The sequence below is a fragment of the Aspergillus melleus genome, assembly GCF_016097325.1.
Source record: "Aspergillus melleus strain CBS 546.65 chromosome Unknown contig2, whole genome shotgun sequence".
NCBI classification, from domain to species: Eukaryota; Fungi; Ascomycota; class Eurotiomycetes; order Eurotiales; family Aspergillaceae; genus Aspergillus; species Aspergillus melleus.
The window spans coordinates 2,891,346-2,914,739 of record NW_025763371.1 but is presented as its reverse complement, the minus strand read 5'-3'; the positions used below and the strand labels follow the sequence as shown (position 1 = coordinate 2,914,739).

General features: G+C 49.5%; 4 protein-coding genes across 4 annotated transcripts; 3 read left to right on the top strand and 1 right to left on the bottom strand.

Moving 5' to 3' along the window:
• Nucleotides 1–12,083: 12,083 nt before the first annotated feature.
• Nucleotides 12,084–14,101, top strand: LDX57_003823 (putative mucin; the record flags this gene model as incomplete). The annotated part of the gene is made up of 3 exons (XM_046085477.1): nucleotides 12,084–12,554; nucleotides 12,613–12,886; nucleotides 12,948–14,101. 3 exons carry the CDS (start codon nucleotides 12,084–12,086, stop codon nucleotides 14,099–14,101), a joined length of 1,899 nt encoding a protein of 632 aa, XP_045941440.1.
• Nucleotides 14,102–14,861: 760 nt separating this feature from the next.
• MRPL10 (mitochondrial 54S ribosomal protein uL15m) lies at nucleotides 14,862–16,071 on the top strand (the record flags this gene model as incomplete). Its single annotated transcript, XM_046085476.1, has 2 exons — nucleotides 14,862–15,199; nucleotides 15,372–16,071. The coding sequence occupies 2 exons, from the start codon at nucleotides 14,862–14,864 to the stop codon at nucleotides 16,069–16,071; spliced, it is 1,038 nt and encodes a 345-aa protein (XP_045941439.1).
• A 1,113-nt stretch (nucleotides 16,072–17,184) lies between these two features.
• LDX57_003821 (serine/threonine-protein kinase) lies at nucleotides 17,185–19,122 on the bottom strand (the record flags this gene model as incomplete). The annotated part of the gene is made up of 1 exon (XM_046085475.1): nucleotides 17,185–19,122. The coding sequence occupies one exon, from the start codon at nucleotides 19,120–19,122 to the stop codon at nucleotides 17,185–17,187; it is 1,938 nt and encodes a 645-aa protein (XP_045941438.1).
• Nucleotides 19,123–19,881: 759 nt separating this feature from the next.
• On the top strand, nucleotides 19,882–22,905 carry BUD14 (protein phosphatase regulator; the record flags this gene model as incomplete). Its single annotated transcript, XM_046085474.1, has 7 exons — nucleotides 19,882–20,308; nucleotides 20,367–20,702; nucleotides 20,831–20,983; nucleotides 21,036–21,109; nucleotides 21,159–21,525; nucleotides 21,582–21,739; nucleotides 21,805–22,905. Exons 1-7 carry the CDS (start codon nucleotides 20,281–20,283, stop codon nucleotides 22,903–22,905), a joined length of 2,217 nt encoding a protein of 738 aa, XP_045941437.1. The 5' UTR covers nucleotides 19,882–20,280.
• Nucleotides 22,906–23,394: the final 489 nt, after the last annotated feature.

Genomic DNA, 23,394 nt, shown 5'->3' with positions numbered 1-23,394 from the left:
TCCTAACAGAATGTGGCGAAGGTACAGGGCTTAAGGAGAGCGAGAGCATGATAGTCGTGGTGTTGATAATGATGATGACAAGATGCATACGACTCGAAGCTACTTGGCGGTTGCTGGCCTCGTCTGAAGTTCCTTAACATCTCGAGGCTATTGCAGGATTTTCTTTCCTTCTGTTTCTCAACTTGCTTTTAAGGAATACCGACCAGGGAAGACAAGTACTGGATATAGTCCCGAGTAGCTTCGCTTGGATCCCTGGCCCGGCATGATTAGGGGGGTTTTAGTAATTAGCAATAGTTCCTGATTCCACCATCCCCCCTTTAACCAGGTGAGGAGGTCAAGAGGTCAGGTTCACCAGGGAGGGGATCGGATCGCAGCCTCTTGCGATTTAGAATGGCAATTCCGGTAGAATTCCGGCCATATTAGATTTGGCGCTGAATGAGAGGAGAGGAGACAGACTAGAACAGCGCGAAGAAAAAAAAAAAAAAAAAAAGTAAACATGACCTAAACGCCCGCATCGTTTATGATAAATTATTCGTTGAATGACGAACCCACTCTCGCTCGCTTCGCTGTACCTTGAGAATATTAAATCGTAACCGTAATTGCCAGCCGGAGATGAACGCCGCAGGAGGGAGGAGAGATTGCTATCTTTTTGAGGCCCCCCGACGCCGCCCGTCCATTGTCATCACCGACATATCCACAATCCATTTCTTCCCCCTTGGACGGAGCTGACCACCCCCTCTTTTTTCCATAGCCCGTTGGCTTGTCTCCATGGGTCGGCAGGTCGGTGTCCACGATTAGGAAAAAGAAAATGAGTCGGTGATCCTGCTTAGGGGGGGGCACATCAAGGCATCTCCATTCTCCAAGTCTGTGGCGGAAACGACCGGGCTCCGTGGACTTCTGCCCCCATGCCCTGTCCACAATTCGGGACGAAATCTAGATTGTCGTCCGAAGTGGCGGTGATAGACATTATTAGACCTTATTGAGGGGAAGGAGCGAGCGCAAGCAAGCAAGCAAGAGAGAGTGTGAGAGAGGAATGGGAAATTCCTTATTCCATCCATTACTAAGGAGATTCTAAGGAGCCCAGCCCCCCTTGACAGGGTACGTGTTGACAACCTGACGGTGTTGGATTAGGACGATCCACGGACTCTCTGGCAAAGCCAAAACCGAATTTAAAAAAAAAAAAAAGAAAATACACAAGTGACGACAACGACGACGACGTTTGCACCCTGGACGGTTGACTACATCCGATGTACAGAGTACGGCGGGGATACTTACAGTTTGGCCTTGTCGGGAGTGTACCTGCAGTATACACCGTGTATGTATGTCCACGCATAAGGTAGTAGCGCCCATCACGTACAGAATTGATGGATCCAGGTGACTGGACTGGATCGCCTACCTCCTGGCGACTTACCAGTACAATAAAAGGTCTGGACGTCCGCGTACTCCGTGCGATGTTGCAACCAATGTTATTAACTATCCACAACTGTAATCCACTCCCCTGAGAGAGATGGAACCCCGTACTTCTATTATTATTACCGCTGCGATGTTGAACTTACTCCGGAGTGTTTGCTGAATGGAGGATCCAGAGCTTCTATTTCCGATTCAACCGCGTCGATCCATCGCCCTGGGCAATTGGTTTCCAGGTGAGACAGGATTCGTAAGGGCTTTCCAGAATGTAGTAAATCTGCGTGGCCAGAATGGCTCAGCTGATTTGTCTCGGGTCTGGACCTGAGGTACGGACGGAGTACTGTGTACATGTACACTGTACAGAACAAGATGTGACTGTGGATTTGACAGGTTAACTAGTTGTTTTTTACCGCGATAATTTCATTCCCACTCTCTCTGAACTCTGAACTCTGAAATATCATCGTAATTTCCAAACCAAACATGTTAATTAATATAACGAACATCGCAAAATCATCCCAGCCGGGCGGGGAACGGTTTCACCCTGCGAAAGGAACGGTCGCTTGGAAGTTGGAACAGCGCGAATAAATCAAATAGATCAGTCATCAATCCATCGAAATTAAAAAAAAGAGCAAGCACGGGGCATCAGTGACCCCCGAGGTGAATTGTCGGAGATAACTATCGATATCTGAAAATAACCCCTTCCTTCGTACTCCCGTACAGATACATAGTTACTTTGTACTAAGTCTAACCCATGCTCAATCATATCACCGACACTTAACCTACAGTAAGGTCATAGTTACCTAGTGAATACTCCAAGGTCCAGGTCCAAGCATCGTGCCGACGTATGCGTTTAGGCTCCAGCTTTTGTGCATGGATTCCAAGCCAGTGGAGTTTGGTTGGCTGGCCTGCAATAAATAATAATATCGCCAGGTCGATCGCCCTGGGCTACGGCCTCCTGGCTAACTCAACCTTGATGGCCGAGAGTCCAGAAGGCAGGATGATAGGAGTATGTGGATTGTCCTGTATGGAGGAGTTGGGCTAGCAAGACGCAGCCTATTCCCATCCTGTGCTTCCTATGAGAGGATTCATTGGGTCGAGGCTACCCGCCGATGCCGTTCCTCGGCTTACACTTAGGTTGTTGACTTTCCTGTTCGGCATCATCATCATCATTACATCTGACGATAGCCTCCCATGATGCCGTCTCGGGAACCGTAGGCTTGTTAGTTTTACTTTTTCTTGTTTTCAAATTTTCGAATCAACTTCTGAGACTACTGTACTCCCTTCCGTTCCCCACAGTCACAATTGAAATGTTTGAATCATTATCGTCATTGATCCGTCGTTAAAATAACGACTGCCGGGGGAAGGAGACTGGGCAATCAACTCCTCGTCCATTGAAACCAAATCGACCGATTCTTCCTCCTAACCGCCCTCAAGGGAGGCAACGATAATCAGTCGTGTCTCCTCGATTCCAAGACCTGGCGAGTCACATACACGATGTACTGTACACAAGGGTTGCCTACTTACCCTTATCGGTCACCAATGTTAGCAAGGCAAAGAAGAAAGACGAGAAGAGGAAAACTTTGAACGATGCTCGGACACACAGGCCTGCTTCCGCCCATGCTTTTGGTCGATGTTTAACCTGCAGTACAAGTCTCGCACGATCGACCCTAGCACGAAAGAGTGTGACGTATCAATCCGCTCCCTCTTCTCACTCTTTCTTACAAGGCTGTGTTTGTTCAATTGTTAGCAAGCTGGACGGTTGCTTAGGAAGCATACCGAGCCGCAAGGATTAGAACGTTGTTGAAAGAGAAAAAAAATGTAGAAGAACAAAAGAAAAAGAAAAAAAAATGCAAGGAGCCTGGAACGGCAGCAAGGTGGGAAGGACAGACAAACTATCCGACTATCCGTTATGAAATGTTGGGGTAAAAGAAGTGTCATCATCCCTAGGAAGGAAAGAAGAAGGGGAAGAAAAAGCAAAGCAAAGTAAAGAAAAGTAAACAAAACAAAAAGTCAAAAGCGTTGGTCCTTGCATATGGTGTGATGTTTTCTTTTCTTTTCTCTTTTCATGACCATGAAATGAAGATATAATGAGTAAAGGTGAGCAACCCCCTTCAGTCCGGTGATGCGATCATTTGTAGATGCTGCAAATGCAATAACTACCAATGCAGGTCGGCGATGAGCTGGGGATGACAACCCACGCGCAGGGTAAAACACCACATTCATATTGGCTTCATGATAGGAAAATTCTCCGAGTATCACTTCCCATCTGGTCGAAGGTTTCTGCCCGTTATGCAGTGAGCCATGAGACAAGCGGGCTTCATTGGCCCATCCGGTAAGATGAATGATACCCAGGGAAAGTACACAGTAGGCTACTGTACTAGGGGAGTTGCAAATTCGTGGAGATGTAGGAAAAAATACCGTAACTGGGATCAGAAAGGGATTCTCCCTCGGTAAACAACAAGGAAAACGAAAACGAAAACAAGAGGGACCTCGGAGATATCGATGGGGATGGAGGGGGGGGGGAGTCCAGGTTGTGCAATCTCAACGTGAGACTTGATAATCAACCCTGATTGACGAACTTTGATGTTGATCTACTCTCCTCGCACAGAATTGGATCCCCAAACACCGCGGAATCCAGCACAGGAACAACACACGGTGAGATGCCGATAGAATCCACTTGTCCAATGGGGACGGCGGCGAGTGAGACTTGAGTCTTGAGACTGCGAGTCAAGAGTCCAGAGTCTAAACGCCAGACCGGGGGGAGCAATATCCACCTCTTCCACGGGCGGAGAGAAAATAATATCATGTCTTGTCTAAAAACCAAAAAAGAAAACCAAATCCCGTAATCTCAGCAGCCTCGGATGGATTTCATAATCAGGAAAAGTGCCTGTGTCAGATGCAGGAGGGCGCCGGAAAGGGTGAATGACGATGATGAGGAACGCCGCCAAGCGGGATTATCTTTCCAGCGGGCGCACTGGTCAGTGGCCCAGGATGGATGGTATTCGTCTGTTGAGTCCCTGCATGGGGGTTGACGGTGGACGGTGGATAGCTGGGAACGGCATGGAAGTGGGATGGGAGGATTTGGATCAGCATCGAGGATGTTTGCCGGTTGAATCATACGGAATTACGGGTTTGGTCAGGATGCAGATAGTAATCATCATCATCATCATCATCCATCATGATCTGGTGTAATTGAGAACCGAAAACTAAAAGTCGACGGTGGACGAGTTAGTCATGAATCAGACCCAGTCCGACTGATTCTCATGATCATAACCCCCAGTTATCCTGGAAGATTGGAAACTCAATAACAATCTGAATTAGCTGCATCATGGATTAAATTGTTCAACTAATCCCAGCGACTGAGTGGCGGTGACCAAAATGGATCTGAGCCTCTGAGGCCTCGGTCGTGCCTCCTCAACCAGGGATATGATTAACAAGAACTAAACTGGTCTGTGGCAATCGCAGTTCGATCCAAGCGTCAATTCCGTCTGCTCGGCCCTTTATTTTTAACTGAAAATAAAACTGGATTATTCTGGCACCCGGAAAACCCTCATGATACCCCGTAGACGTTCCCGCCTTACCCTCAATTGTTTCTGATCTTGTCTCCGATAGACCCGAGATTCTGGCGGTACTCGGGTCAGTGTCAATATTGGTGGCTGTAGAGTGTAGATCTCTCAAAGAAGGTCGACTGGATACAACTCAAAAGTCTACCCAGTTCCAAAGAAGAAAAGTGTACACCGTAAAGCTACCGAGTGTTCAACTACAAGAATAGAACAAAGTATAATGAAATAGAAAGTGTTGCAGAAAAGTATATACTTGTACAATCAGGAAGTGTGCTGTGTAGTTCGGCAGCACGGAGAGATTCCACGATTGAACGGGAAGAATGGAAAGGCTCAAAGATGCCGCCTCCGTTAGGCTTTTCGTGCCTCAAGAGAAGACCCAGCCCGTAGCAAATCCGAAAAATGAAATAAATAGAATAAAAAAAAGTCCTGCCTGCTCAATCGCCGCGTAACTGGTACCATTGTTCGTCTCGCATCGCCTGTGTGTCCGCCGCTGCGCCCGAGTGCTCGGATGACAAACGACCCAAGGATTCCTTCAGCCCCCCCGGTTGTTGGCTCGCAAATGGGCCACTTAGGGTTCGCGCAGTTTGAGAAAATAATCTGGACGATGCCGATGACGATGATACTCCGTCGTAGGATTATTATTATTATTGATGATGCCTATTCCTCAGATGGGAAGTGGCACACGCGCTCCACTCTGAGTCCGAGCATTTGCAACGCATCCTTCTGGACTTCTGGAACGCCAAATTAGAAAAGAAACGCAAGATGCCTGCCCTTGTCTATTTGTTACACCTTGTGCGGTGTGGCCCAGAACCGACCCAATTACCCTTACCCAGTACTCCAGTAGGTAGAGTCGGTAAGGAAAAGAGCGACGCTGCTCATTTGCCCGAATCTCTCTGGTTTCCACAGGCTTCAACATCGATGATTGATCGGACGTAGACCGTAAAAACTACTATGGGGTGCGAAGATAAAAAGTGCCAAGTAATTGACGCACTTTGCGTTGGGACCTGCTGCTCTTAGGTTAGTGACGGGGATTACGGAGGTAGCCGATTCGATTGAAAGAAGGTTGAAGAAGGAACCTAGAAGAGGAATAAAAAAAAAGAACGACCGACATTGAAGACTACCAAGTAGTAGATCCCTACGGAAAAGTCCTATTTTCGTACTCCGTAGGTTCTAAAAACGACTACTCCGTACGGTAAAGACCCAGCGGTTGTTCATGATCCGTCTATCGGCGCTGAATTGCCAGTTATGGTCAGGTTTGGATTTTTTTTTGCTTTTGCTTTTTCTCTTTTTTTTTTTTTTTCCCTTCTGCCCGGCGGGTTGAATGTTGGCATGGTGCTGCAGGCATCACAAGATTGGTATGAATCATCCCGTCGTGGAAAAATGTGACAACGTCCCAGCGGTTCAAGTGCAGCCAAAGAGAGATACGAAGTAGACTTAACGATTGATCATCGGTCGATATTTCTCGAATCGTCGGTTATAATTGCGGCTTTAACCTGGTACGATCCCAGTCCGGCCCCATCAAACGGAGATGAATTCAGCTGTCATTATTAGGTGAACCAATTTGATATCATTCATACTCTGTAAAGGGCCTAAAGGCAGAGGGGGAAGAAATTAAATTCGAAGAAAAAGAAAGAAAAAGAATTCCGAAAAAGAGCCATGAATGTGGGTTAGGTTCCGCATTGATGCCAATCAACCGGGGCGGATATCGCCCGATGAAGCAGCGTTTCGTGATGAGAGGATTTTGTTATGCATCACGCTGGTCTTGCCAATCAAGGAGGCAAAAGATCCAGAATCCACATGCCGACTAGGTTCATCATGATAGTACGAAGTAATCTGAATTGAGGTCGGTCGGGTCGAGGAGACAAAGGGCGGTTCAATCCTTTAGCCCGTTACAAGGTTTCAACAACATCGAAGGAGAGAAGGGAAAAGGCAAAGAGTGTCAGGTCACCGTCACGTTGCTAGGGTTAGTACGGGAGTAGTATGTGTATGTACTATGTAGTCTGAGTGGTACGCCGTAGAACACGTTGGCTTTTTTTTTTCATTCTTTTCTTTTTTCCTCATTATTATTACTTTTTTTTTGGCATCTTGTCTCGACTCTCGACTCCATCGAAGCGCTCCAATTTCCAGGGGGGTAAATTAATGCTAGCCGCCCTTGAAATCCAATGGTCGGACGAATGAGAGATCGGACTGATGTGTCTTTCTGGGCAAATTGATCGGCCTCGCCTAAGTACTACATTCTCCATTCGGGTAATCAATAATCAAATGTTGACCGGAGGCTGGCTTCGCCTGCTGAACTATCAAAATTGGATACGCTCTGTCTCCTGAACCTGTTAGTTGGCTAGTTGCCTGGGTACGGGGTAGTATTGATAAAGTCCAGAACCTAGCTAATAGTAGCAGTAATAATTAAGCGTGTTCAACACCCGCATGCCCGTCTAAGCCAGTGGACTAAGAGTCTAAGGTACATAGTTCCTCGTACAGATACAAGGAAGAGGAAAGTCGTCCGATGGATGGGCATCATCAAGAGATTACGCTATTTCGATGCCCGTAGCAAAGTTAAAACGGGCCTTAAGCTACCCTTGAGATTACGGAGTACAGAAGGCAGTAGTAGTAACACTAAGTACTCCGTACGGAGGAGAGAGTTCACCAAGGCTAAACAACTTCGAGGGTCGAACAACGAGGCTTGTTCTATTCTAGTAGTGTCTATCCCGGATGTGCAGGAGGTACATACTTTGTACCGTGACTATCGTTGACGATCAGGCTGCGACGCTCTCTCACTTGGATCCTTTGAACTTGTCCTGAAGCGAGTGAATGATGACGCAGTGCTCAATAATAAGCTGGCATACTGGATTTGAACCGTAGCCCCGGAGCACTGGCATCCCCGAAGACGGAGTCGTCGTACTCCGTACTCTTGTGTCCAGTTCCGGAATAGCCTCTCAGTTTGATGGTCTATATGTATGTGTATGTGTGTATGGGATACATGATAATAATGCTGTTGCAAGTCTTACTAACAAAGCAATTTGTTTTTTGCCTCGTCTTGGTGTTTCCCCTGTTTGTTCTGTCTTAGAAGCCTGCGATAGAGAAATCCTTTAATTCCTGACGCGAATATCAACGTTGTGTTTAGCGCCCTTACCCATGCGAGGGACCTAGAAAGTAGAAGATGCCGATGGTGATTATGTCTTGGATTAATCCCCTCCCCCCGAGTGGTGTTTTTTTCCTTCCCACCTTCCCAGTTCCACTAGTTAGTTACTCGGTCGCTGCGGAGTGCTGCGCAACCCGAAAACAACAGCAATAATAAGGGTGATATCAAACCAAGGTACACTGTTTTGTGTTTTAATCCTTTTATTCCCTGTAATTTCCGTATACCACCTCCTACTGTAATCGACAGACGTACACGAGCAGCTGACAGGAGGTAATGAAAACCCAATCCAGCCAGCATCGGCCTGCGCCATCATGGGTCCTTTGGCCGAGTGGGCTTTTCCCATTTGCACTGGCACCGAGCGGCGTCCTATCATCTCGAAACCGGATCAACACCAGGAGTAACCTAGTGGCGGGATGATAAGTGTATTAAATTGAACTCGAGCTTGGGGGTGGTAGTGTCCGCCCGCCGTGGAATAGCACAGAATCGGTAAGCCATCAGTTGATGGTTCGGATTAAACACGGAACATTACGACCGGGCGGAGTAAGACGGTAACTACGGAGGAGAACTGGAGAAGAGAGGAGAGGAGAAGAACATGTACGGAGTACATAGTCATCCACTTTGGTAGGCGTGAGGCAAAAAGTGAAAAGGCAAAAGAAAAAGAAAAAGAAAATGGCAAAAAAGAAGAAACCTGGAAAGGCGCAGACGAGAGCGGCGGCTGTTGGGATGGGATGGATGGATGGGAGGGAAAGTGGGTAAGACTCAGCCGAAAACCACCTAATCATGACTCGACGGTGGATTATTCCTAGGCATGAACGGAGCACCTGTGAGTGCCTCCAGTGCGACTGGCCGGAGTCACAAGGGGGCGAGGGTTGGTACGCTGTCGTTACCACCGTGTACGAGGGGAGAATATCCTTGGACTCTCTGCGCAGGGAAGCGTGCCTCACTTGGGTCACGGCAGTCGTACGGTATGGTACGCCTGGAACTATCGCGATAGCCCGTCTCTGGTCGAATGCAGCCAATTTGGATTGGAGTCATCCATTCTCGACATGCTCCTTGGGATCATGATTGGCGCGTCATGCTCTCTGCGCCCCATCTTCTGGGTCTCTCTCTCTCTCTCTCTCACGGAGTATCCATCCCCTACCATCTGTTTCCTGCGTGATCCATCTATCCGACTCTACCGGACTAACCCAGGTCATAGCATACATTACATACACCGTGTGTACGCAGTCCATACATAAGCACCATGCTGCTTTAGGGGGGGGTCCCCTCATTCTCTTCCACTTGCACAGCAGTCGATTGGCCAAACCTTCCCTTCCATCACACATTATAATCCTCTCCATGTTTTTATTACACTTACGCCGGAGCTGCCACAGAGTGAGGTGTGACTAGTCTGTTCTGGGTCTAATCCCTCTCCCCCCTACCTGGTTTGTCCAACCGCCAACTCAAGTTCCCATCCATGTCTCCCAGCCTATCCTGAGCGGTTCCATACCTCCTGGCACTGCTCGGTATTCGTACGAAAGTAACTTTTCATTTGATTTTTTTTTTCCCACTTCTCCATGACAACGCGGTCCATACCTTTTCGACCGTAGTCCCGTTCCCTTGCCATCCGCCGCGACTCCAGTCGGTCCCGTCGCGGAGGCAAAAGTAGAAGTACCACTTTCGTCGGACTTGGCCTGACCCTCAAGGCCAAACTCTCTCCCTAACCATCCATGCCAGACGGTGTGCACAGTTAGCGTATGTACTCTGCTCCGGTACACTGGAGTACTCCTTCGCGACCAATGACCAGGTTGCAGTGACGATTCCATTCCTCTTTCGATGCTTTCCCCCGCCTCTTTCCCCTTAGGACTGGAGCGCGTTAGGTTCTCGGCCAACCGCTAGTCCGGAAGTATGTACCTACCGATGCTGATAGTCAGCGGGATTTCGTAAGTCGGAGGGCGATTTTATGATCATTACATGCGCCCAAATCCGGTCCGGCAGAGAGGCGCCAATTGTACCCAAATTTCCCATTCCTTTGCCCTTCCGCCTGCTTGAACTAGAATTGGCGATCAACCAGACAACCACACACAAAGTGCACAAACCCCCCCTTCAATCCACCTCTCTCTCTTTCCCGTGCCTCCCGGGGCTGCTGAGCAATGGACCCCTTTGCCTTTTTTTTTTTTTCCTTTTTGTTGCCCTCCCTACGCGGGTAATTTTGGATTTTTTTTGGGACTTTTTGATTTCTTTCTTTCTTTCTTTCTTTCTTTCTTTCTTGTTATTTTTATTTCTATTTATTTTTTCTCCTTTTTCCATTACCCTCCCCTTCCTTTTCTCCATCTGTCTTTACACACGACGCAAACCCTAAGTCATAATCATAATGAAAAATTCTAAAAAAAATAATAAGTAACCATTAAATATTAAATCATCAGAAAGAAATATTCACCACAAAAAAGTCCAGTGGCACACCACAGCGACGGTTGCAATGCGACGCTAAACCCGACTTATTATTGGATCTGATATGGGTCCTTACGAAGTCAGTAGATTGCATTCAATCAATCAGCACTGCGAGCGAGGCCTTGTTCGACCGGAGCTCCACCCCTCTCTTTCGCTCTTCTGCCTTTCTTTTCCCCCTCTCTTTCTCCTCTCTTTCTCTAATCCCCTTCCTTTTCGTGGATCGCAGTGTCTGATTGGCTCGCGACCGGTAGAACTGACCGTCCCCCGTGCTAAACGGCAGCTAGGTTTCTTTACTGGGCCGGGTCTAGCTAGGGCTTTGTCCTTTTTTATTTTTGCTTTTCTTTTTTTTTTCTTGCTGCTGACCTTGTTAGATAGTTGTTACCCTTCCACTATTCCGTAGCGTGCATCCACTTGTTCCTCCCCGTGGCTCTGACATCAACCGGTATTTTCCCAATTTACTCCAAGACAAAGCATGAGACAATCAAACTTGGATGACCAAACCGGAACCGACCCAAACGAGTCCAGAAAGGAGGATCAACCCTTTGGACCTGCGTCCGGGTCAAACTCTGTCTATCCTGGATGGACACTGCATTTTCTCCGGACAAGAACTAACCTACCCTGGCTCTTCTAGCGGAGTTGTATGAGCTTTAGTTATTTGCTGGATGAGGCATGATGTCTTGACCTCATCCTTCATTACCCTTTCCTTTTTTTCTTTTTTTTTCTTTTCTTTTTTTTTTTTTCCTTTTCCTTTTTATTTTATTTTATTGCACCTAACTCTTTTTCATTCAAGAATCTCGATTTTATTTATTTTATTTGATTTCATTTTTTCTTCTCGTCTTATTCAATTTTAAATTCAATCTTCTTATGTGGTTTGATTCCCGGAGGGTCTTAGACTATTAGCATCTTTTTTTATTCCTTCTGAATTTCCGTCATTATTATTGGGCCTCCATCTCGCATTACCATTCTTGGATATATCCTTTTTCAACTTCTATAACTGGATCTACTTGCGACTTCTCCGCGAAGTTGCAAAGCCCTACCTACTACCTTTCCAAACTCTCTCCTTCCTTTCTTTCAATTCTTCACTTCGTTACCACCTACTTAATATTATGTGATATTGCCCCGTCCTGGGTTCTGGCCTTTCATTTTAATTTCGTTGCTCCTACCCCCTTTAGTGCCTTCATTCCATCGGACAAGGCACGTTCAACATTCACCGGATCTGCAGTGGTTGCTATCCTACCGCAATCTTCCCTCAACTCCTGTGATATTAACTGCCTCCCCGTCGAACATCGACTTTCCCTGTGCTTTCGACTTCACTCTGGACAGCCTTTTGCTCTTTCACTTGGCGGTTTCTTGTTGCAGATACTGGCCGGTACATTGAATTGCGACGTCTACACAGAACTTTGAGTGGTCATATTCGAATTGTACACAAGTTACGCCTTCAGAGTGATCGAATCCAATGGGAATTCAGTGACAATTTTATCGACCCTACAATTAGATCTCGCATTTGGAAGGATAGCTCCTGGAGTTCTTTCACATCCTGCCATATGTCTCTCCCGGTCCTCACCTCGCAACCATTTCCTTCTGCCCCCCACCCGATCTCCCCCACCATCCCTCTTTACTCGCGGACGGAGGGTTCGACCTGTGCAAGGAAATCACATCGGCAGGCCATTTCGGAGGTCCCTGATCGCAGCTGGACCGCGCCTCTGAGGGACGGTCTGCCAACCCCTCCCAGCGACATGAACGGGGTAGCTTCTTACAACAGCATCCCCTCGACCAACTATGGAATCACACTTCCCCCATACGCAAAACAACCCGCATACCCCCGTATGAGCACTTCGAACTCCATGGTACCTTCAGTCTCGGTAGCTCAGACCAAGAGCCAACCTTCGATTCACGATGCTCCGGCTTCCGAGCCCAACAACCAGAAAAAAGGATCGACCTCGGTGGCTTCCTATCTGAAGGTTCCGCCCTCCATCAGCAACAGCAAAGGAAGTCTGACCGAATTCGCCGCTCAGGTAAGAGCAACATCTTCTCTGATCGCGTGCGGGCATGTATTCTTAACGTATCGAACAGATGACTTGTCTTTTTTGGTTTGAAAGCACTGCTAAGCTGAGGGCCATTGAAGAGCGCTTGAACCCGGTCTATTCTCTCGTCCCCGAAGCAATCCCCTCCGCCGGTTTCCAGAAATGGGTGACGAACATCCTCTCCACGACGCAAGTGAGCCAAAACGTCATCTTGCTGGCATTGCTTTTCATTTATCGCCTGAAGAAGTTCAACTCCGGCGTGCGGGGAAAGAAGGGCAGCGAATACCGGCTGATGACCATTGCGCTTATGCTGGGTAATAAATGTTAGTGTTCGAAGTATCTCTCCAAATGGCACTCAGGAACGTTGAGCTGACCGGTTGATAGTTTTGGACGACAACACCTACACCAACAAGACCTGGGCTGAAGTATCCGGAATCTCCGTGCAAGAAATCCACATCATGGAAGTTGAATTCCTTAGCAACGTCCGATACAACCTTTTTGTTTCCGAGAAGGAATGGAGCCAGTGGCACGCTAAACTTGGTCTGTTTGCCGACTTCTTCCACAATGCGCCTTTGGTCCCCGAGAAGAACGAGCTGGGACCTACTCCTCCGGTGCTTCACATCTCCCCCAACCTCGGCCCGTCGCCCCAGAAGCAACCATCACCTTGCTCGAAATTGCCATCCCCGCCTGCCCTGGACTCTCTGCGTGCTCCGAACTGGAATATGCCAGCCAACACCCCTGCATACCCCAATGGACCCCAGCTCAGCAGCCACATCCCTCCGCCGATTTCTCGGAAACGAACCCGCGAGGAGCCAGTTGAAGAGACCCCGTCAAAGAAGATGGCAATGCCAAACGTCAACCCTACATCTTCATCGACACTTCCGCCGTCGTCCGCGCTGACTGGAATGTCGACCTTGCCCCCAGTGATGACGCCAACTTCCGCACCCACCGCGGGCGCATCGACTGGAGCCGTTTCTCGCCTTCCTCGTCCCAACTTCCCCCCTTTCTCTCATTCCTTCAACCCGAGCGTACCGACCTCGATGCCTCAGGTCCCTTCGACCACCGGACGAGCGATGCCACCGATTTACAACACCACCACCAACTGGGTTCCGCAGATGGCCCCTACAACCGGAGTCCCTCCCGTCACCAGCGGCATGTACAACTCGTCACTGGCACTCCCAGACCCCGCAAGGCAACACAACAGTCCGTTTGGCGTCTCTTCTGCCACCGTCTCGCCAGCAGTGTCAGCCTATTCGGTTCATACGCCCCAGACCAACCTGTCTCCATCATTTTTCTTGGCAAACCGTAACTCCCCGTACCGGCCTGTTAGAAATGTCAACACTCTTCTCATTCCGCCACCGTCGACTTCTCTTCAACAGCAGCGCAATATTCCATTTGAGCACATGCACTATCAGCCCCTCGGCAAAACTGCGGCGGAGCGCAAGACGGGCCTATTGCCTTATCTCCATCAGGATGCCTGGGCCCAGGGACCGTTTTTCCCTCCTACCTTTCACTCGAACCCGAACTACTCGACCTAGGAAAGTTGTCAACATTTCCAATTCTTACGATCTTGTCTTATGACCGTCTACACGAGCTCGATGTCCATTTGTATCTTCTTCATCCTATTGTTTTACCACCATTGTATTATGTACATTTCTTTCCCTTTCTGTTCTTTTTTTACTCAACCATTTTACGACATGGCATTCATATGGCGTTTATTATCATAGACATGTTCACCCGAAGGACTACTGTTATCTTTCCGGACATTGGGTGGGAATTTCCTGTGATTCGCTCTTTGTGGGGCATAGCTAAGGCGTTTTCTGTTTTCATATACTTCTGTCCATCTTATACTTGCATTGGCATGTTTAGGTGTTGAGTGCCGCTTCTAGGAGCGTGGATGGCACTGGCATAAACAATGAGATTTGCATGACCTGAGAGTCTGCGCTGGAATGGCGTTTTCTGATGACATTAAATCCTGTAGGAGTAGCATTTCAAATTGTCACGATGCTAGAGACTTGTCAAGCACGAAGGTCATGCCTCTAAGTTGGCTCACCGCTTTTACGAGTTTGCCCCATTTGCAACTATCGCAAACAGCGCAAACTTTCTGCCAGACATTAAAGCGGTGAGACTTGGGCGTTATGCGCCTCAGGCATCGAAACTGCTCCTCCGGCCCGACATTCCTCCGCCCGAGCATCCAGCGCCAAACAACCCGAAAAGATCCTGTCCCCGTAACTCGAGCCCGTCCAGCGCAGTCCGCCGTCTCCCCGACCCTTTTCCACACAGGACTCGCCCACCAACATGCCTCCCAGGCCTCAGATCCTGTCCCTGCTGCAATGGCAGGGGGCAGCAGCTCTTTCGAAGCCCACCGCGGCGGCGGCGGCCTCTCCGCTGTCGTTCCTCCTCCCTCAATTCCAGCAGCAACAAAGCCGCAACGCTCACATCCTGGCCTCGCTCTCCGATAACCCGGGCGCCTATAACAAGAGGATTAGAAGAGGTCGTGGCCCTGCTTCCGGTAAGGGTAAGACCTCCGGACGTGGTCATAAGGGTCAGAAGCAGCATGGTAAAGTGCCCGCCGGGTTTGCGGGTGGTCAGACGCCTGAGATCGTGGTGCATGGTGAACGGGGGTTTAATAATGTGTATGTTTCCTATGCCCATATCTGCTGGTTTTTTTTTGGTTGGAATTGGTCGATTGGATTGCAATTGGGTTGTGGTTGGTGGTCTGAATGAAGAGACCATAACCGACAGACCAATTAATTCCAATTCCTGGGAGAACAACATCTTGCTGACATTGACTTTTCATGACAACAGCCACTCCCTCGACCTCGCAACTGTCAACCTCGAGCGTATCCAGCAATGGATCGACCAAGGCCGAATCGATCCCGCGCGGCCCATCACGATCCGCGAACTGGCTCAATCGCGGTGCATCCACCAGCCCAAGGAAGGCGTGAAAGTGCTCAGCAGCGGCACCATCACCCCCGCGACCGAGTCTACCACCGCCTCCTCCGCCAACACCAACACCCCGAACCCGACCTCCACCTCGTCCTCCCCCTCCGCCCCCGTCCTCAAACAACCCATCCACCTCGTCGTCTCGCGCGCCTCCGCGTCCGCCATCTCCGCCGTCGAAGCCGCCGGCGGCTCCGTGACAGCCCGGTTCTACACCCGCACCGCGATCGCCCGCATCATGCGCCGCGAAATGCACCCGTTCGTGTCGATGGCGTGGACGGCCGAGTCCGGCGCCGAGGGACTCAACGAGGCCGAGGGCCTCGCGGCCGAAGACAAGCTGACCGAGTCGAAGATCATGAAGGAGATGGGCTTCCGGTACCGACTGCCTGACCCGACCAAGCGTCGCGATATCGAGTATTACCGTGACCCCGCGCACCGGGGGTATCTGAGCCATTTGCTGAAGCCGATGGAGGGACCCAGTTTGTTCTTCCGGTCGCCTGCGGAGCGGAAGTCTTCGGCGGGTGTTAAGAAGGAGAAGGTGCTGCCTGCTAATCGGGTTTGGTAATTGTAGCAGGGGACTTGGGAGAGAGAGAGAGAGATTTTGTTGGGATTCTCGTCTTCCGGCGCCTGCCCATCTACCGAATTTCCCTTCTTCTTGCTTGTCTGATAGAGAGGGGGTTGTTTCCGCTGTGGGAAAGAACTACGTGTATAAATATTGTTTTGTTTAGGTTTCTAGTACATGAATGAGTGATTTTTTGCGATATCATATAAGCCTTCTTTCTGTATCTGTCCTCTTCAGCAGTATTTTGTTACTACAGCAAGACTTTGGGATTCTCTGATGTTTGCTATATTATGTCCGGATAATCAAGGAAACGATAAGTAGTTGCATTTTAGTGAATTATCTTTTGCAACTTCGTAGATCACAGGAATGAATGGAACCAACCTACTTTGAGAACAGCTGATGGAAACTGCCAGGCTCACAAGTAGACAGAAGTAATAGAAGTGATAGATATAGAAGGTCGCCTACATAGCTAGACCCTCAAAGTCGGACTCGAACTGATTCAGAGAGCATTGATAAATAAGCAAATAAATAGCTAGGTAGATAGACTGCTTGGTATAATATGAACGTATCCGCTGGTCTACACAGAAATGTATAGATACAGCCAGCCCGGAAACGCCATATAGCCCTTGAGGGCTTAGAAGTATATAGATACATGTAGTAAGAAGAAAAGAAAGAAAGAAAAAAAAAAAGTAATAGCAAAACACCTAAAGACCCCAAAATAAACGCCACGCTGTAGTAATAGTCGTATAAAGCAGGTCGTTTCACGCAAATTCGCTCGTTATCCTTGCAAAACAAAACAAAACAAACATCGAAAACCCCGAAATGAAAAACGAAACGCCCAAATCTTTATCAAACCCATGTCCATAATAATGAAAAGCAATGGACCAGCAATAAAGCAAAGAAAAACAAGGACAAAAGAAAGGGTATCATAGATGACCAATAATTCCGAACACCGGGCGCTGATCCATATCGTAGTAATAGCGCCAGTCGTGATCACCGTTGGACCAGTTTTTGGGTCTCAAAAATTCACCCGTAAGAGGTAGTTATACCGTGAGTCAATATAACACGAACAAACCAAAAAAGAAAAGAAAAGAGAAGCATTTTAGGTGCAATCGTTTATAACTTCCAAGCTGCTTCGGCCGCAGCGTCGTTCATAGGATCCGCAAAGTCCCGCATCCAGCGTGAACATAGGACATCCCGGACTGTCCAGCGCTTCTCGACGTCCATTTCTAAGCAGCCGGTGATCAGCTCAAGAGCGGCTTCTCTATCTTGACGACTTTGAGGGTCCTTTTCGGCATTTAACACACTCTCTTTATCCCAAGTGCCATTGATGATGCGTGTTTGGACTCGAGGCATGAAGGGATCTTGGAAAGGCCGAGAGCCGACGATGGTAGCGTAAACAATCACGCCGAACGCCCAGATATCTACCGAGGGTTCCATGACACCATCAGTGGAGAGAAGCAGCTCGGGAGAAGCGTATTCCAAGCTACCAGCAACGCTAGTGCTGGAGCCGGCGGGACCTATTGTTTTGGGAGGCGGTCGGTCTGCCACGTTGTCGTAGGGATCGGGAGATTCGCCCCCGTTGTCCGTTGTCATCCACTCTGCCATTCCAAAGTCACAAAGAACGAGGTTGGATGCCTTTGTGCCATCCGGCAACTCGATGGGGTCCAATAGGCAATTCTCGAGCTTGATATCTCGATGGACTACCCGAGCGTCCTCATGTAAATACCGAAGAGCACATGCAAGCTGGTAGGTATACTTCTTTGCGAGGTTCAAGTTCAGACCTTGCCGATTCTGACGAACGAGGTCAAAAAGTGTGCCGCCGATAGCTAGCTTGGTGAAGCAGAAGGTAGCATAGTCGGTTTCGTAGACGGCATCCAGCGTCAGGACGTTTGGGTGGCTGAGATATCGCCATACTCGAACTTCGTGGTCGAACTCTGCTTGCACTTCGTCGTTTTCCTTCTCGGATTTGCCAGAGATCTGTTTCCGAACAACTTTCACAGCTAGTCGCTTAGTTCCGCCACTCTCATCAACTTTGTAGGCCTCTTTCACGGTGCTAAACCCTCCAAACCCAATCTGTTTTCCGAGTACATAGTCGGTTCCGACCATCTGACCCTCGTCGTCTGGTTGAGGTGCGGGCTCTTCAGTATTTCCCCACATGGAAAGGAACATACTAGCCGGGGATTTGCCACTGGAGGCAGTAGACCGGCGAGAGCTATGGCGAGCACGGGGTCCCCTGACCTTGCTTCCAAAGGGGGTTATGACACTGCCTGACCAGGAATTGCGATCGTCGGGGGACGTAAACGCCTGCATGGGCGATGTCATGCAAATGGGTGATGGCAATGCCCCTCGCGAGCCTTCGGGAGGAGTGCGTAGCTCTTCGGTGACGGGTGACGCAGTCGAAACGGACGTTAAGGAGGTCGGATGGTCAATCTCTGAGGTCATACGTAGGTCGTCCTCGGGACTAGTTGGTAGACTGTCTCGAGCACCAAAGCCTCGCTGATTCTGGTACCGTCGAAGAGAAGCATTGATTCCCATCGGTCTGGGACCGTGAATTTCATGATCGTCGGGAGACAGTGCGTTTTTCAGGCTCGAGCCCTTCGCCTGGAATCGTTGAGCGCGAGTCCTTGAATCCGATCTTGCCAGGGGCTCCTCTAGCGCCCGCGGCCGGCCAGAGTCAAGCGTAACGGTAGGGTCAAAACTGACCGAGGGGCGGCGATTTTGAATGAAACTGTCAAGAGGTGACGCGGGGATATCGTCAGGTTTATGTGGAAAGTCGCAATCGTCTTCCTCCTCCGGACGCTCCACATCTTGTCGGGGTACCGAGATGGGGGGTGTCGCTGAATGTAGACCCTTCATTTCACTGTTGTCTTCATCAGTACCGCAACGGGGTGCGTGATAATCGTGAAAGATGCTTGTACGGTCGCCCTCGATGCCATCTCTATCGCCCGACGCTCTCCTGCCTCCATTTTCGTTTAACCATCGATGTCGATTCTCAAACGACGTCTCAATCTTCAACCCTGCCAAGGCGCTGTTCCTCTCTGGACGAGCCATGCCCTCACAAAGAGCACACGAAGTACTCAGTGAAAGGTGGCAAAGAGAAGTTTACGATCTCAATGTGAGGTCGCTAGGCTGACGCATAAACATGGATGAAGCGGGGGTTGAAGGGGGGTGGTATGATGAGGTTGATGATGGTGGTAGCAGTGGTGTGGTGGTAAGAGGGTGGTAGTGACTAGGAGTGATGAGAGGGCCGTTTGACGGCCGTAAGAGGCGGATAGAGGACAAAGATAATGATGAAGGTCAAGAGAACAGAATTATTTAGGGTGAACGTTGGGTGGTAAGCAAAAAGAGTTTGGTTCACGGTGGATCAGAGGCGATGTGGATAGAGGAAGAAAAGAAAAATCGTCTGAGGAAATGGGCAGAGGAGGGCATATCGGGAGAATCCGGAGGCAGCCAAAGGTAAAGGATCGGAAGACCAGCGGGCGGGGAAGAGCAGATCGGCGTCACCACTGACTAATGGACAATTAGGCACATGCAGAATGGAGTCACCATGATGCCGCCTTGCCACTCCGGGTATCGCGCGGCGGCGAATGACGGAGCCGACCCACCGCGTCACCTGATCCACGGGCCCTCAACCCTCTACCCTGAGCCCTAAGTGACTAGACACGTGGCGCTAGTCCCTTGTGGGGTTAGCGGCACCGGGGACAGTTACCCGCCGGCTCAGGCACGAGTCGTTTTAGGAATGGCCTGCACAGACGCGCGCAAGGGGCGCTTGTTTTGGAGACTCTCTGGAGACCTCCTTTTTTTGGATGTCTCAGAAGTCTGGGGAACTCGTTCTCGCTGTGTTATGGTCGTCGAGCTCTACCCTTCTCCTTTCCCCTCTGGACTCTTTGTTTTTCTTTCCGTTCTAATTTTGTGAAATTGCTCTGGCAGTATTTCTCCTTCGTCTGGTGGCCTTGCCCTGGCCAATCCACCTATCTTTTTCCCCCCTAACACGATCATTGGATGTGCCCCCCGCCGTCGCCGCCCGTGGCTTTACCTTCCTTTGTTTGGTGTCTCCGTACCAATCGCGCTTGAGAGCCCGCGCGATATTCCGCTCGTTTTATTTTCTTGACGCCGTTTGTCTGCTCCCTGTACGATCTGATTATCTGTCGCGGCATTCCACACCCTTTTGAACAGTCCGACCGGAGCCGATAATCCGGTACCTTCAACATGACTCGGCCCGGGATGATACGAGCTGGTACGTATACACTTTGGGGATTGATATGGATTCTCTGGCGCTAATGTGCACCCGATAGATACGATGGACCTCCAAGACCAAAACGCTCCCTCGGCGAAAGACCATTCTAAGCACCCTGACACCCAGGCCGGCTTAGCTCCCCACCAGGAACAAACCCTTCGTCATGCCGACCAGGATGCGCAATCAGAGATGAGGCACGGCCCTGGCGCTGATGGAAGACCGCTTGACGACCATCCCGACGGCATCGACATATACGATGATGATGACGACGACGAGGACGATCTAGACGGACATCGGGGTGATATGGAAGATGATTTAGCAGATGGGGAGAGCGATGATCTTATGGATGATGATATGATGGACAAGATCTCGAGCTCCCCGTCAATTGACGATGGTGCGTAACACCTTGATTTCGCCCCTGCTCGTTAGGTTCTGGTTTCTCGACTCCATGCGTGTCTAGCGACACGGGAAACCTTGCGGTGGTTCACGAGCTCTTGAATAGCCAAAGCTAATCCATTGCAGAGGATATCAACTTCGAGTTCGTTTATGCGCTCCATAATTTCGTCGCAACGGTGGATGGCCAAGCCAACGCGGCAAAGGGGGACACAATGGTTCTGCTGGATGACAGTAATAGCTACTGGTGGCTGGTCCGAATCGTTAAAGATGGCAGCATTGGTAAGAGGAATCCTCTCACTAAAAGCAAATTGAGGTCACTGACGACCAAAAGGATATCTACCTGCCGAGCATATCGAAACCCCAACCGAACGACTCGCCAGATTGAATAAGCATCGAAACGTTGATGTATGTCTCTCTTCCTTTTTTATCCAATTCATAGGTCTAATTGGAACAGCTTTCCGCTACAATGCTAGGAGACAATTCGGAAAAATCGAAGAATCCGCTTAAAAAAGCCATGCGCCGCAGAAACGCTAAGACCGTTACTTTCACCAGCCCGACCTACATCGAAGCATCTGATATTGAATTCTCCACCGACGATGAACTAGACGATGGTGCATCATTCAACGACGAGGATCTGGCGCGTGAGGACGGGGAGGACTTGCAAGACGGTCACACCGAAGATATTGTGGTTGAGCCTCTTAGGACCAAGTCGCAACGGGACAAAGAATCGGACGACACCGAAGATGACCATGAGATACAAGACCCCGAACGAGTCAGCCCGGAGAAACAACGTCCTAGTCAGGAGTTACTCGATGTTGAACGTAAGGATTATCCTTTTGTTTCTGCTGCGCTTTGCGAAATATCTAACCGCTTTCAGATGACAATAATGTCAGTCGATCAAGGAACGGAACCGTACGGAACACCGATTCATTCTTCAAAGACGACTCCGTCGAGACAAAGAAGATATCGCTTACGCCCAATCTCCTGCGCGACGAGGTTAACAACAACGCTGGATCGCCGACTGAGGCAAAGGAGGTAAGAACAGTCTGTGTCTCAACGAACTGGGGACCTCGTGTGCTGATATTTGTCCTCAATCAAAGAGCCGTGGAAGCATGGAAGCCATCGACAAAGCGCTCAGCGCATACGACAAAGCCAAAGACGACAAAAAACGCAAAGACAAGAAGCCCGGGATGCTTAGCGGTTTATTCAAACGAAAAGATAAGAAGACCAGGACAGGCGAGGATGACGGTGAAGAGGCCGAAAAGACTTCTAGCGAGCTGTCTCGGACCTCGCCCCAGCCGAAGACATCGTCGGAGTCCGTGTCCTCGCCAGAGTCTCGAACTCCCAAACCTCTAGTCGTCCAAAGACAGTCGAGTAAGCTTCAGAAACAACCACCAGCGGTTACCTCGCCCACAAAACAGGATTCACCCCAAAATTCGGTGGCGCAAGAGCCCGTTGAAAGCCTAAAAGGAGCACCGCTCATACAAAAACCCAAAGCAGATCAAACAATTCGACAAGTTGCGCCCGAAGAAGACTCCCCGCAATCTCCCGTCTCGAAGGCTTTTCAACCAGACGTTCGCAGCCTTTCTTCACCCATCGGCTCGTCCAGTCCTATCAAGAAGCCTAGCCCTACTCAAATTAGCACGAACGATGTCGTGGAGTCACCGATTGAGCCCTACGGAGGGCGACAAGAGGTGACCCATTCCGTGGCCTCTCCGCCGCAGAGATTCCCGCCCACTCAGAGTATGGCTTATCGAGACCAGCGAATGGAATCTCCAGTGGCTGTCTCGCCATTGGATGCTCAAGCCTCGCCTCACGCCCCCGGATTGACGACGGATCTTTCTTCTCCTGGTGGGCAATCTTTCTCCCCAGTATCCCCGCCATTATCTCCCACCTCCAACCTCCGCAGCAGTAAATCGATCGATGCACCTTCGTCGCCAGCTTTTGAGACGGTGTCTGTCGGAACCCCAACCTGGAGTGACGCCAGCTTGCGCTCATACTTGGATGACGACAACGATATCCGCGATCTGTTTTATATTGTCCATGATAACACGAATGTTCCCCCCGCCGGCCCCGACCACCCAATTACCGGTAGTCTATTCAAAGACGAGAGCAAGAGACTGAAGGAAATGGGTGCCCAGTTGGACTCGCTGCTTTCTGAATGGGTGGGTCGGAGAGGGCAAATCCCGGCCAGCAAGTGAAACAGCGCCTCTTGGGGGCCTGACTCCTTCGGTATATAGCAGACTCTTCCCCCTCGACATCGTACAATAGCGGTTGGAATTGACTCAGAAATTTTATATTGGCCAGGAGCTAACGATGTGCTGGACGCATGACATTGGATGGACCAAAGGATAAACCCTTTTGGCTCTTATCCTCTGTGCTTATGATTTCATACATGACACCATTTGATTCATTCGCTTTTCTTGCCTGCATTATTTTTTCTTTCCTTTTCTTTTTCTTTTCTTTCATTCTGCCCGAGTTGCAACCGCAGTTCTCAAGTCTCGCATATGTTTCTGCAAGTCAAAACTGTCTTGGTGGGCTCCTGAAAGTCTCTTGTTTCAGGTCTCGCGCAACGGTTCGCATCGAGGCATTGCGAACAGTTTTCTGCTCTCTTGTTTCAGTTCATATCTCCCGGTCAGATATACACTCCTGTATACCCCCCTTGTCACATATACTTGCAGTCGTGTTCA